This window comes from Erithacus rubecula, assembly GCF_903797595.1.
Source record: "Erithacus rubecula genome assembly, chromosome: 6".
Taxonomy (NCBI): Eukaryota; Metazoa; Chordata; class Aves; order Passeriformes; family Muscicapidae; genus Erithacus; species Erithacus rubecula.
Window position 1 is genome coordinate 34,502,833 of NC_136688.1, and position 12,840 is coordinate 34,515,672.

The 12,840-nt window shown below is 34.6% G+C and overlaps 1 protein-coding gene across 5 annotated transcripts in view; it reads right to left on the reverse strand.

The window, feature by feature from the left end:
* The window catches only part of STRN3 (striatin 3), a 58,815-nt gene that overhangs the window by 17,827 nt on the left and 28,148 nt on the right, over nucleotides 1–12,840 (reverse strand). For 3 of the 5 annotated variants that reach the window (XM_079309720.1, XM_079309719.1, XM_079309718.1), the window contains exons 7-9: nucleotides 12,140–12,281; nucleotides 7,918–8,028; nucleotides 1,602–1,742 (exon numbers count right to left, since the gene is read on the reverse strand). In XM_079309720.1, coding sequence (XP_079165846.1) covers nucleotides 1,602–1,742; nucleotides 7,918–8,028; nucleotides 12,140–12,281 — 394 coding nt within the window. The remainder of the gene's footprint in view (nucleotides 1–1,601; nucleotides 1,743–7,917; nucleotides 8,029–12,139; nucleotides 12,282–12,840) is intronic. The other 2 variants (XM_079309721.1, XM_079309722.1) reach the window with 2 other exon arrangements.

A 12,840-nucleotide genomic window follows, 5' to 3' on the forward strand; every position in this document is an offset into this window, starting at 1 on the left:
TAGAAACAAAAACTCAAAAAGCCACATAGCATTCAGGATAGAAATAGCAGAATTGACACACTAATATTCAAGCTTTAAAACTATGCAGAAACCACAATGAGCAGATGACAGATCTTAATATTATTACTCTTACTAAATAAAGAGCAAACTACAACTACACAACAAATTAAAACATATGGACACGTTAAATAGCATGAAAATACAAACATGAAAGCAGTTTATTTGAACAGTGTGAACAGTCTTCACTTGAAGGGTAACACAGTGTTTGTGCTATAAGAACCAGGCAATGAAAGTCAGTCCCTATCAAATTCAAATCTAGCATCTATTTCTTCAAAAAGATTGTTTTGTTCAGTATTATTTTAGATGTAGGGCCTCTACCTGAGACAACATCCCTGTCAATAACAAGATCTCTCTCTGTATTTCTTTGCACAACATGTATGGCCAAAGAAAAACAGCCTAAGACAGACCTAGAAAATTCTAAATCTAGTGTCACATGGCCCTAATACTTAAACATGGGTAAAAGGCAACCTAAAGCATGTAAACACTAAACCTAAAAACAACCTATTTACACATCTACAGGTTTCAGCAAGTCAATTTTCACCTGTAGATTTTTCAATTGCACTCCACAGGTAAATCTGATGCTGCTTCATCTTGAAGATGGAAATAAAAACAAAGATGAAAGGGAAGGCAGTAAAAAAGATGCTGTAAAATGACAGTTTGGAGGAGCAATGAAAAAACCTCCTTGAAATGTGGTTTGGGTTTTTCTTCTGCTTGCCTGGTGAGAAGCATTTGTGAGGCCAAAGGTAGAAAAGAATATATTCCTGGAATCAGCAGTAATGCAAATTCCATTTCTGCTATAGCTGATACCATGCCACATCTCATAGGTCAGATGACCCTAAAAGAGCCAAATCTGAATACACCAGAATCTTATGAATGGATATGTTCTAAGTAGAGGGCAATTTACACAATAGTATTCTAATTTCAAGCTAATACAGGAAAATCATTCCTTTAAAATAAAAAACTTAAAAGCTAAGCACAAGATTTTTGACCTCATATGTAATAGCTTTCCTCTAATTTTCAATGCCAAAGATAATCCTGAAACTTAAATAAATACTTTGTAAAGAAAAAAGTAGTGTAAATTTGTATATGTAGACCAAGAGAATTTTCTAAAAGAGAACATGAAATTTGAGGAAAGGAGACTAATTAGTCCCTTAACTGAAATCACCACTTTTCATTTTAAAATACAAACTGTGCATCAAATGTTAATACTCACCTTTTTTCCCCTCAATAAATAACAACCTATTTGTGAAAGGTTTTGCTAATGGGGGTTTGTCCAAACAAGGATTTAATAGAGAATAGTGTCAGAACACACTGTTGTACATGGAGTTATTTTTAAAAAAATTATGAAATAATGGTGAGTTATGACAAGCCACAGAAAATCAAGCCATATTCTCATAAAACCATTTGGGAAGGATTGCAAGTAAAATAATAATATGGCAATCTGCAACTGCATTAAGTTTTACAGAGGGGATAATAAATTACAGCGTGTTCTTTCTAAAAGAAATCTCCTGAAATATAGTAAGTAGCTGAATTTTTTGTACCTTCCTCTGCTCTTGCACCTTCATGATCAGTCATTCTAGAAGAGGGTGACCTAGATTGATTAATGATTCCTGAAGGGATGTGGGGTATCTCATCATCTCCCAGATCAGCTATCATGTCGTGAAGTTTTGTCCTGTTGACTCCTGTAAATTAATGTCAGCAGCAAAAATTCATTTGATTGCTACCGCTTGACTTGACTGAAGTCTAAAATTCCACTAAACAAGAATAATTACTGATGGGACCTCCTTAAAATAAATAGTGCTTTGCTTTTGTTTAGGAATATTTTGCAAATCAAAATCAAGAGTAATACATCAAATCTGAAAACTACATGCAAACAATTTTAAATTCCTAAATAAAAGAATAACTCCTTTGTGTTCTGCGGATCTATTCTACAATTTCCTGTAGGAAAGAGAAAAAAAATAATCTTACAGCCCTACTGAAAAGTCAAGTTAAATACTAAAAGAACATTCACTATTAAACAATATAAGTATGAATTAAACATTTTCTAATAATATTACACAACTTTAAATATTCTAAACAATTTAACATTAAAAAACAGAGTGCAAATTAAAAACAAGCTTTAAAATGAGAGCAAAATTACAGACAACTCATAATGGGGGGTGCAACAAACAATTAACTTTCCCTGTTTTGAATGGTATTTAAATTGCATGAAATGTTTGTTAGACATAGGAGCAAGAATGCTTCCACCACTGTATGAAACTGCAGATGTATATTATATTACAGTTATTATAAAAGTAAGCTTCTAGAAACAAAGCATTCTGAATTATATGTACATGTAATTAATATGTAGACATTAGCAAACAAAAACAGTGTAATTTAAAGTATCTTTAAATCACTAAATCCACTCCTGCTTTCACCTTTATAGCTTCCACATCAAAAAGTCAAGCTTCAATCATAAAGCGTGTTTCAGTGAGAGAACCTCTTTGAAAAAAACAATCCATAATAATGGAAGACATAACCCAATTTTAACCAATTGAACAGCCCGTTCTAGGACTGGAAGCAGAGGTATTGTAGACCATTTAGTAAAGGAAGCACTAGTGCACAACTGCTTATACTGAGGTGATGTCTCATATTTATTAAAGAGGAAACTGAAACTAAACCAAAGCCTTTATTATCAAAAAAGCAAAACATAATGATTACAGATGACTTATTAAAATCAAAACCGTTCATTCAAGCAGTTAAATGCTAAAATATTCTCTTTCAAAAAACATCTGATAATTTCAGATGTTGCTGGTTTAAATCAATGTGTTCAAAAATAAGTGTCCATGAATAACAGAATTCTCTAAAGATTATGGAGAAATCCTTGCAAAGAGAGATGACAAGAAAAAATATTTCTTTAAGAAGAATTATAGCAGGTATACCTCACACATCCCAAGAAGCACACTATGTAACTATTTTCATTAATATCTGCAAAACATTCTCATTTTGCCAAGTAATAAAACTCCCTATATTTATGCTTTTTCTGCTTTTGGTATTTGTTTCTTTGCTTTATGGAATACTTAGTATTCTAGTTAAATATACAAATATACAATTGCTACCCAAAAGCAATTTGAGAATAAAACCATTTTCCAAAAGTTCTCCTGATACAACAGATCACTTGAGCAGTTAAGTTTTGTTTCACTCTCCTGTAGAAGTAGGTCTAGAAACCTGTGACCCCAACTAATGAAGTGAATGTAAAACAATAATGAGAAAGCTCTTTTAAACCAACATTCTATTTTTCTAACAGGCATTACTATACTGAAAGGATTTAATTTCTACGTATAGTACTTAATATTGCAGCCAGCAGGTGAGATCACACATAAGCCACCCTTTAAATGGCCAGATCTCTACACTATACACACTACAAAGCTTTGTCTTTGTCTTTATTCTGGTTGGCCATCAGCTAGGCACCTACTGTGATCAGCAGTAGATATATTCTTGAAGATATTATACAGCAATTAAGAAAATGACTGGATAAAAGTATAAAAGTCATGACTGGGACCCTACACTGTTTAACAAAACCTTTGCTTTCCAGAAGAAAACACCATTTGTCCTCTCCATTTTGATATGCATGAACTAACTGTCCAATACACTGATGCAAAATGCCAAAAATGGTGTATAAACTCTTGCTCTACCTGAACTGAAAGCATCTTCTCAAGGTGCTTTCATGCCAAACATAAGCATGAGAGGTCTGTATTGAAGCACACTCAGAAGAAACTAAAAGTAGCCCCTCTGCTCTGTTACCTTTAAGTAGCCATTCATTTAGTGGTATGGGCACTTTTTGTCCTTCAGGCATAACCTCACAACAGTCCTCAATCATCACACAATACCAAGAGAAGTTTGCAGAGAAGCAGCTGCTCTTCCAAACAACTTCTGTGCATTTCATGCTGTAAAATGTGCCAATATCCAAGGCTGTGCTACCACTACAGAAGAATGTACAAGTTTCTATTTTCAAGTAAATGCAAGTGTACTTTCATATAACTGTTCAAGTATTGTAAATGTTCTAAGGAGATTTTAGAGAAAAGAATGTGCCATTTCTGCATAAGCAACTATGTTCAAGGCACAAAATGGGATGACCCTTTTATCCTCAAAAAAATTCAAGGACAAAAAAAAAATTCATAGACCAGGTATGAACAGAAGCAGAAGTTAAAGTACCATCTCAGAGATGTACCATCTTCAGAGACTAAAAGTGAAAAAAATAACTGAAGATTTAGTGATGAAAAGTTTTAGTCTGGGAAGCCTTACGCAGAGTTCTATTAGGTCCAAGATGTATTAACCCAAGTGTGAATATAACACAGATTCTTATGTGTCAAGAACAGGGGACGGTAATGAAGATGGTAAAATTCAGATCTGTTTTCACTCCTAACAACTACTACACTATTTCCAGAAATCAAGGGTAAGAAATGAATGGGATGGATACTGTTTTGTAAGTACAGAACAATTAAACTGAAGGAAAAGAGCAGGAAGGTGAAAAAAGTGCAAAAAGCTAAGGAAAAGCAGTAAAAGTATCTTCATTTCAACAGTGAGATATATATATATATATATATATATGTATGTATGTATGTATATATACACACACAAGACGTGAAAACTTTGAAACTGAGAACACATTATGCTGCCTGATAGAATGAAATGAGATATACAACACCTCCACTATTATACCCTGCAAAGGTGATAGGCTATACCTGAAAAACAGTCTCAACTGACAAAATTGATCTATCAAAGTTGGGCCAAAACCAGGCCTTAAGTTCAGCACATTACTGAAAAGAGAAGCCTGCTTTTGTAGAAAACAAACCTTATCTATATATCACAGTAAGTCCAGGATAGGTGTAGATTGCTTCTTTGCTTCTGGGGTTTTTCAACAGAAGAACTCTTCAATAAACTGATTTTGCATTATTTTACAGCTGTGACGGGTGGTGGATTTTTGTTATTGTTTTGGTGGGTTATTTTTAAAAATCCTTTCATAATGAGGTAGTATTTCCACATAACATGGAGGCTACCTGGACAGACACCCTCTTTCTCCCCAGCAAACAAGAGTATTACTTAATGAAAACATCTGCACTGACAGAAGATTACTTTAATTAAGGTGTTCCACTCAAAAGAAAACATAAGGATACAGACTAGAGAAGTATCAATATATAATCAGATCTACTTCTGTTCATTTATTTATGTGTACATGTGGAATGAAAGTTTCCATACCTGGGGCCAGGGCTGTGGCTGCCTGGGTATGTTACAGTGTAAATACAGATTATGGCGGTTACCAGATGCATATCCAACAAAAGAATCCATCAGAATGTCTGTCCTATTATGCTGTCTTCAAAGTATTGCAAGAAATGACATTTAATGCACATTTGTTTGATGTTTATGATGATATATACTATCATGCAGATAAGTTCTGATGGTACTCAAAACAAATTCTGATAGAAGTAAAAAATCTGAAGAGCAAAGGAAGAGATATGTATACAGAATGAAGTTCCCAAATGATCAGACATGAGCAGCAGGAAGAAAAAAGCCCTTCAACATTATTTTCAGTTTCAAAATGTTAAAAAGCTGAGAAAAAAAAGGTCTGCAAAATCTTAAATAAATAACTCTGCCCAACCTTGAATGCATACTTTTACTCTGTGTATGGAGTTGTCTCATCCAATTAGCTAAATAATTTAGAGGCTAATTTTTAATCAGAAACTATCATGAATTTGACAAGCAAAGAATCTGAGAAACCGCCTTGTGAAACTATACATGTCCAGGGTTTCCCAAAGGAGAATTCCAACTTAAAACACTAAACAATGACTTATGTCACCTCTCAGCACTGTCACATGCAGCTGTCTCCCAAATACGTTTCCTTCTGTGAACCAAAGATTTCAAAATTCCTTTAGATGAAGAAAACCTGTTACTTTGCACCCGCTATGGTTCACAATGTCTAAAATGTAAAGAATTTCATTTAAAAAATCGAATAAAAGAAGTCCATTATGGTATTAAAAATAAATTTATATTCCTATCAAATATTTCATGTGAATTTGATGTCAACTGCTGATTCACATGCTAAACACTGATACACATTAGTATGTAGATGACTACTACAGGCTCTCATTAAAGCAAAGACTCGGTGAAAATCTTTGCTTTGTCAAAGCTTTTGTTTATGTGCATGTACAAGTCATGCAAAAATGCTGAAAAAACAACCAACATGCACTAACTAACCTGTAATTGTTAGGTGTTACAAAGTAAGTAATAATTACAGAATTCTTCAGGAAGTGTTGTATTTTAATTATCACGTAATTTAGTTAATGTAGAACCATACAATTTTTTAAACTGAGGAAAAAATTTTTACTAGTTATCTCCAGAAATTGTTAAAAAATACTTCCAAAACAAAAGCACAGTAATCATGCGAGCTTCTCTACAGCGACATGGGATACTATCCAGAGAGACCTGGACAAGCTCCAGGAGCTGCTCCATGGGAATCTCATAAGGCTTAACAAGACACATTCGTGGTGCTGCACCTGAGTCAGGGCACCCACCAGCATCAGCCCAGGCTGGGGATGGGCAGATCAGAGCAGCCCTGCCCAGGAGGACTTGGGGGTGCTGCTGGCTGAGAGGCTGGACATGACCCAGCCATGGGCACTGCCAGCCCAGAGAGCCAAGTGTGCCCTGGGCTGCATCCAGAGCAGCGTGGGCAGCAGGGCAGGGAGGGGATTCTGCCCCTCTGCTCTGCTCTGAGACCCACCTGCAGGGCTGCATCAGCTCTGGGGTGCCAGCACAGGAACGACAGGGACCTGCTGGAGGGACCCCAGAAGTATGGCATGGATTTAAACTAAAAGGGTATGGATAGATTGGATATTAGGAAGAAATTATTTACTGTAAGAGTGGTAAGGCATTGGGACAGGAGTCCAAAGAAGCCATGGGTGCTCTATCTCTAAAGTCTTCAAGGACAGGTTGGATGGGGCTCTGAGAAACCTGGTCCAGTTGTTGTCCCCACCCATGGCAGAAGGATTAGAATTAGATGATCTTTAATGTTCCTTCCAAGCCAAACTATTCTATGATGGCAGATTTGATACCACTTTACGCACTGAACTTTGTATAGTTGATATTATAATTTCCAACAGCATTTTTATCAGGTAGTTCAACCCTGAAGTTTGGTTTAAACTATATATCAAAAGAGGTCAACTGCTCAGAAAACTCAGAGAGTAAAGGGATATCAAATAAAATGTTGGTTAATGCAAAGAAAATAATCTTAATAAAGATTATTTCCTAAACAAAGTTACCAAAAAGTTCAAATTTACTTTACAGGCATTTCCTAGTTCTCTAAGCCTGGCGCTATAATAATAATTACAAGCCCATAAATAATTATAAGCTGATTCACGTTCATATTTAAAAAAAAAACAAAACCCCCCCAAAAAATTAAAAAACCACCCCACCACTACCAGAAAAGGCCCAGCAACCACTAGTCCCACAACAGTATCACAGTATACTTTAGGAAGTAGATGAAGTTTAAATCTTTCAGAAATTTCTCAGAGTAGGAATGCCCTCAAAATGCAAGTTGTTCATTATTTTTACACTAACATTCCTATGCATTTAGTTCTCTTCAACTCTTTAACTTTTAATTTTTGTTTTTTCAACATTTGTCATGTATGGAATGGCTGTCAAAGGTTTTGACATATTTACATTCAGCAGGTAGAAAGTTAAAGTTGGTTGCCCCCATTACAGAAAATGATGCTTAATGAAGAAAAAAACAAAAACAAACAAACAGAACTCGTGAGAAAAAATGTTCTTTATATAGAAAGGCAAAAAAAGTGTTGCATTACAAGATTCAGAATCTGCACTTACTCTTTACCCCTTTCTTCCCCTTTCGTTCCTTCTTGTACTGTTCCTTCAGTTTACTTATTAGTCCCTGGTCTACATCCCAAACCTCAGCAGTTGGGGACAGGTCATCTTTGTCTACATGCAGCATATTATTAAAAGAAAAAAAATCAGCAATTGGCAATGCAAGCTGTTGGTGATTTACTGTCATAGCTGTATAAGAGCATTAATAAAAGTTATTAATAAATCTTTATTTTAAAGGTGCAGTCTCAGTTTTAAGTTTATAAAAGACCAAGTTTCACTTCATACAGTTTTCCAAGGCACTGTATATTATCAGTTATATATTTGAAAATTGTATGTTAATTTGTTACCAAGGAGCAAACAAATTAAGCTTCATAAGTAACTGTTTATGTTAGATACTTCAAATACACAAAAATTCATTGGTGCTCAGAAACAATTACTGCATCTTTAGAAAGACAATGTTAAGAAATTATTCAGCCAGTGTTGAATAAGCAAATAAAAGCATTCATGCTGTATCTCACATGAAAATGCAAGCTGAGTAAGTCAGTGCCAGTTTATTCATGAAGACCACCATGCATCCTTTCGCATTCATTCTACATGCACAAGAAAGAAACCTTGGTCCTACACATAACCAGAGAAACAAGTCCAAAACTACAGTTTTTCACAAAGATGAAGAAAAGTAATTAATTTGCACAGGTGGACATTCCCCTGCATTCCAGAAATTAAATCATAATTAGCAGAAATATAACATTCCTCAGTAGTTTCAGAAGATATATCTTTTCCAAGAAGTTTCAGAAGACTTATCTTTTTTGTTTGACAACTATTGCAGACTTAATTATTCTTTATGAAAAGTCAAGTCTCCACTTTTCCAAACTATCCATCTCAAAAATTTCTGGAAACTTAGAATTAGTAAAAAGATAAATCTATTTCTAAGACAAGCCAAACATAAGGTTTGCAGAAGCACTTTTGCTGGTAGACAACCAGGCAGCAACCAAATTTGGTTTGTGTGCCAGTTCAGCTTTATACTTACAAATTCTTTAGGCATAAAATCACAAGACTTAGTTCCTAAATTCCCAATTTCCAATCATACTTACAATATGATTGTACCCATTTTTTAAGTTATAAGCATTAGAATCATGAAAGTGCACAAGAGCAGTCATACACAGCAGAAACAAAGTAACATGCATTTAGAATAAAAACAATAGGAGTTATTCCAAGTATGTGTTTCATGACAAAACCTGACATCGTATGAGCAGACAGATACCTAGGACACTGATGCATCTACCATCACTCAAAGACAATCTTGATCAAAGAGGTGGAATGCAGAGATGGCAAGGGAGGTGAAACATGAAACGGGAGCTTAATGGCAGCATCCCCTGAGCTGTTCACAAAGAACTCTGGCGATGAGCAGGGAACAATGACATCCTACACCAAACTACATCTACCAAACTGCAAACATAAAGACCTCAGTCTTTCTGATCACTGGGCCTAAGCACTGACAGAGAGGAATAGTGATTACCCAGGAAACACAAGGAGCACAGAAAGGTAAGTCAGAGAACGTGCCCAAAGAGGAAAAACATCAAAACCGCTAAAAGAAAATTCCATTATAAACTAATAAAAATTAATTAATAAAATTCCAAAGCACCATTAATAAAATGAAAATAATCAGATAGGTTAAAGCATTGCAGAGAAGGATTAGGGAATTAAACTGAACCAGAAGATGACCACATGTAACATCAATGTAATGCTATTCTAAAAAATGTCATTTCGGTACATTTTAAAAGGTGCAGGACAAATTAAACCACGACAGGGCAGGTAATGACAAAATTGAAGTAATATGTTCAGTCTGTGTTTTACACTGGAAGTTTATAAAGTGTCTGTAGAGTGCAAAACAAATAGGGCATTAAATATCAAGATGAAGAATTTAAAGGAACTGGGCTCATTCAGTCAACAGAAAACAGGAAAAGCACAAGCCTGTAAACATAAATATTCAAAATCAATACTGTTGGCTGCAAAAATGTAGGCTGTAAGTAGAAAACTAGATAATGTACAAACTCAGATTATCTAGGTAGGCTGTGAAATTAATTTCAAACAAGATTTTTAGGAAAACCCAGCAGTGTTCCTCTCCAGCATGCCTAGATCTATTAGGCTATTTCAGAACAGAACCATGTAACTAGAAGACCTCTGCAATTGCCCCAACAGTGACGTTCCCTGCACTAAACTGACCAGTGTAACTGCGTGGGGAAAGGCTGGATTTAAATTTTTCTCTTTTTTAAAAGAGTTTTGGAGAGAACCCAAGAGACTGTAAATTTCAGTCACTCTGCCACCCAGAATTCTGGGCATAGTCAGTCATTCTCTGAGTCATGGAGCATCTGTAAAGAGAACTTCATGCATTTCATGAGGAAGAGAAAGCCAGTGATGAACACAGGAAAACATAAGTACAATAAAGAGACTACATAATATGTTAAGTCTGCAATATGTAGCACAATATATAACAATATGTATACATTGCTGTTTGCTTAAGCAAACTGAAGACAGATATGTATTTTTTCTTTATACTAAACACCACAAGGAATTTATAATTTTTTTCATCAAAAAATGTACATTCTTCTTTATTATGTCACATCACTTTGACTCTTCATTTAACACCGCTTGAACTTGCTCATCTTTCACTATTTTGAAGATAAGCTGGTCCTAAGTAAAACATATTGCTCTGCCTCACTTTGCTATGGGTTCATTTAAACTGTAATAAAAAAATGTTCAAACAGCTCTATGAAAAGTGTGGTGGGTCAACTCGAGTTTTAAAACAGACCTTAAAACTGGTTTACTTGAGAAAATGCCAGACATAGAAAACACTGGGAAGTAATCTTTAGAAACAATGACTTGGAATTTCACTGGACAAGTCAGTTCAACACAGCAGGTTTCAGTAGTCTGCCGTGGACAAATTTTTGACTGCATGAATCATAGTATTAAACTACCTTTCCATTTATATACAATAGCAATATTAATACTAGAACCACAACTTTCTACATCACTATATATTTGAAGGGAAGTTGCAAGCAAAGTCCAAAACTGTTGCTTCAGGTTCTATGAGACATCTTATACCAAGAGATCTGCCTCTGTGTCTAAATGAAAAGATCATCAAGAAATAACATCAACTTCAATAGGGAACAGCAGCAAGCAAATAATAAGCAACTAAAAATAGACAGTTATTACCAAAACTAAAGGTAACGGCTTGTTCAGCTTCATCTTCCAAACAGAAATAAGACTACATTTTAAAAATAAAATGACTAATCCTTTGATATTAATTTTTAGGAAAGAATGCTTTCTTATCCCTGGTACCTTCAAAATCAAGAATGGATTATTTTCCTGGAAGACGTGCCATTACCTGAATTTTTGCAAATCTTTATATTTTCTTTGCTCACTGGGTTGTTTATTGAAGAATGACTTGATCGTCACAATGACAAAATGCTCAAACAACATGATCTAATTTTGGGGCTTACAATTTAAGACTTATAATATGCAAGCACAAAGTTGCTTGTATCACAGTTTAGAAATTAAGATGGTCAATTTCCCAATTAAAGGCAGATATTGATTACTTGGGTCACTATTCTTTTTCCTATATTAATTTTCTCCTTTCAATCTCCTCTTTTGAAACATGTAGGTTGCAGAAGTTACTGACTTAACATATTTTTTTCACATCAAATTACTAATAAAAAGTTGGGGTATTAAAAATGTTGGGGTTTTTTTTATTTTTTTATTTTACTAATACAAGCCATATTAGCAACAACACCTAAAAATCTCAGTCAGAAAAATAAAATAATGAATTGCCCATTTTTCAAGGACATTGAAGAAATTAATTTAACTTGGGTACAAAAAGTTTCAAGGTCCTGGTAAGAAACAAATAGAAAAAAAAAAGAAGAAAACTGTACTTGAAAGCCAATTTAATCCAGGTATAAAAACATCCAGAATCCTGGCCTTTCTTTTCTAAGAAAGAAAATATTCTCCTTAGTTCTGAAATCAAAACCAAAACCTGAAACAAATAGAACTACAATTGTACTTGTGGCAGCTACAACAACATATATATGAAAATTTCACCATACAATATATCATTTTCTAAGCATCAACATTCATCCACACATTCACACCATTTCAGTAGGTATTATACAAAACTCTTAGGAACTAACAAGTATTCCCTTATTGTTAAATGCTTTTATTAGTGTCTTACCCCACTCTGTTCCATCTCCTGAACTTCGAGCTTCTCCAGCTCCCTCACCATCTTCAGCTGTCACTAAAAAGTCAAATTCTTTCAAAGCTTCTTCAGTATCAGGGTCATCTGTAAGGTCAGCAGCTAAACCTTCATTACCAATCTGCAAGAAAAGAGAATTATTTTCCTGCATTTGAATCATAAACAGATTCTCTAGTCAAAGATTAGAAGATTTACAGGCTATTCTCACTGAGTAATTTGTTGCCGGAGAAAACATTTTTCAATTAAAAATGCAGAAATAGAAACTTACATCTCAGTTGGCTTATCAAAACAAAAAAGAGAGCAGCATAGCCTAGTGAACATGAACAGTGACACTAGCGTTAGGAACAAAAATCCCATACAGCCCAGTCTTCAGATTTTTTATTTAACACATAACAATTAGAAAACTCTGTTGATTTTCTTGCTCTCTCAACAGCTCTGCAGAGAAAGCTTATAAACTATGCTTTCTACTGGTCCAGAAGCTTTTCTTTTTGCTCTCCAGTTCTATCTTAGTGTTAAGCATAAACTTGGAATATAGAGCATTTTTAAGAAAATTATCTTTTTACTATTTCTAAACATATCCTCACCTAAAACAAAATTCTCTATAAAGGCATCACTGAAAAGTTTTATTTCATTCTTCAGGTGAAGAAATTTTCCGTGTGAGGTTATTTGCACAATCTTTT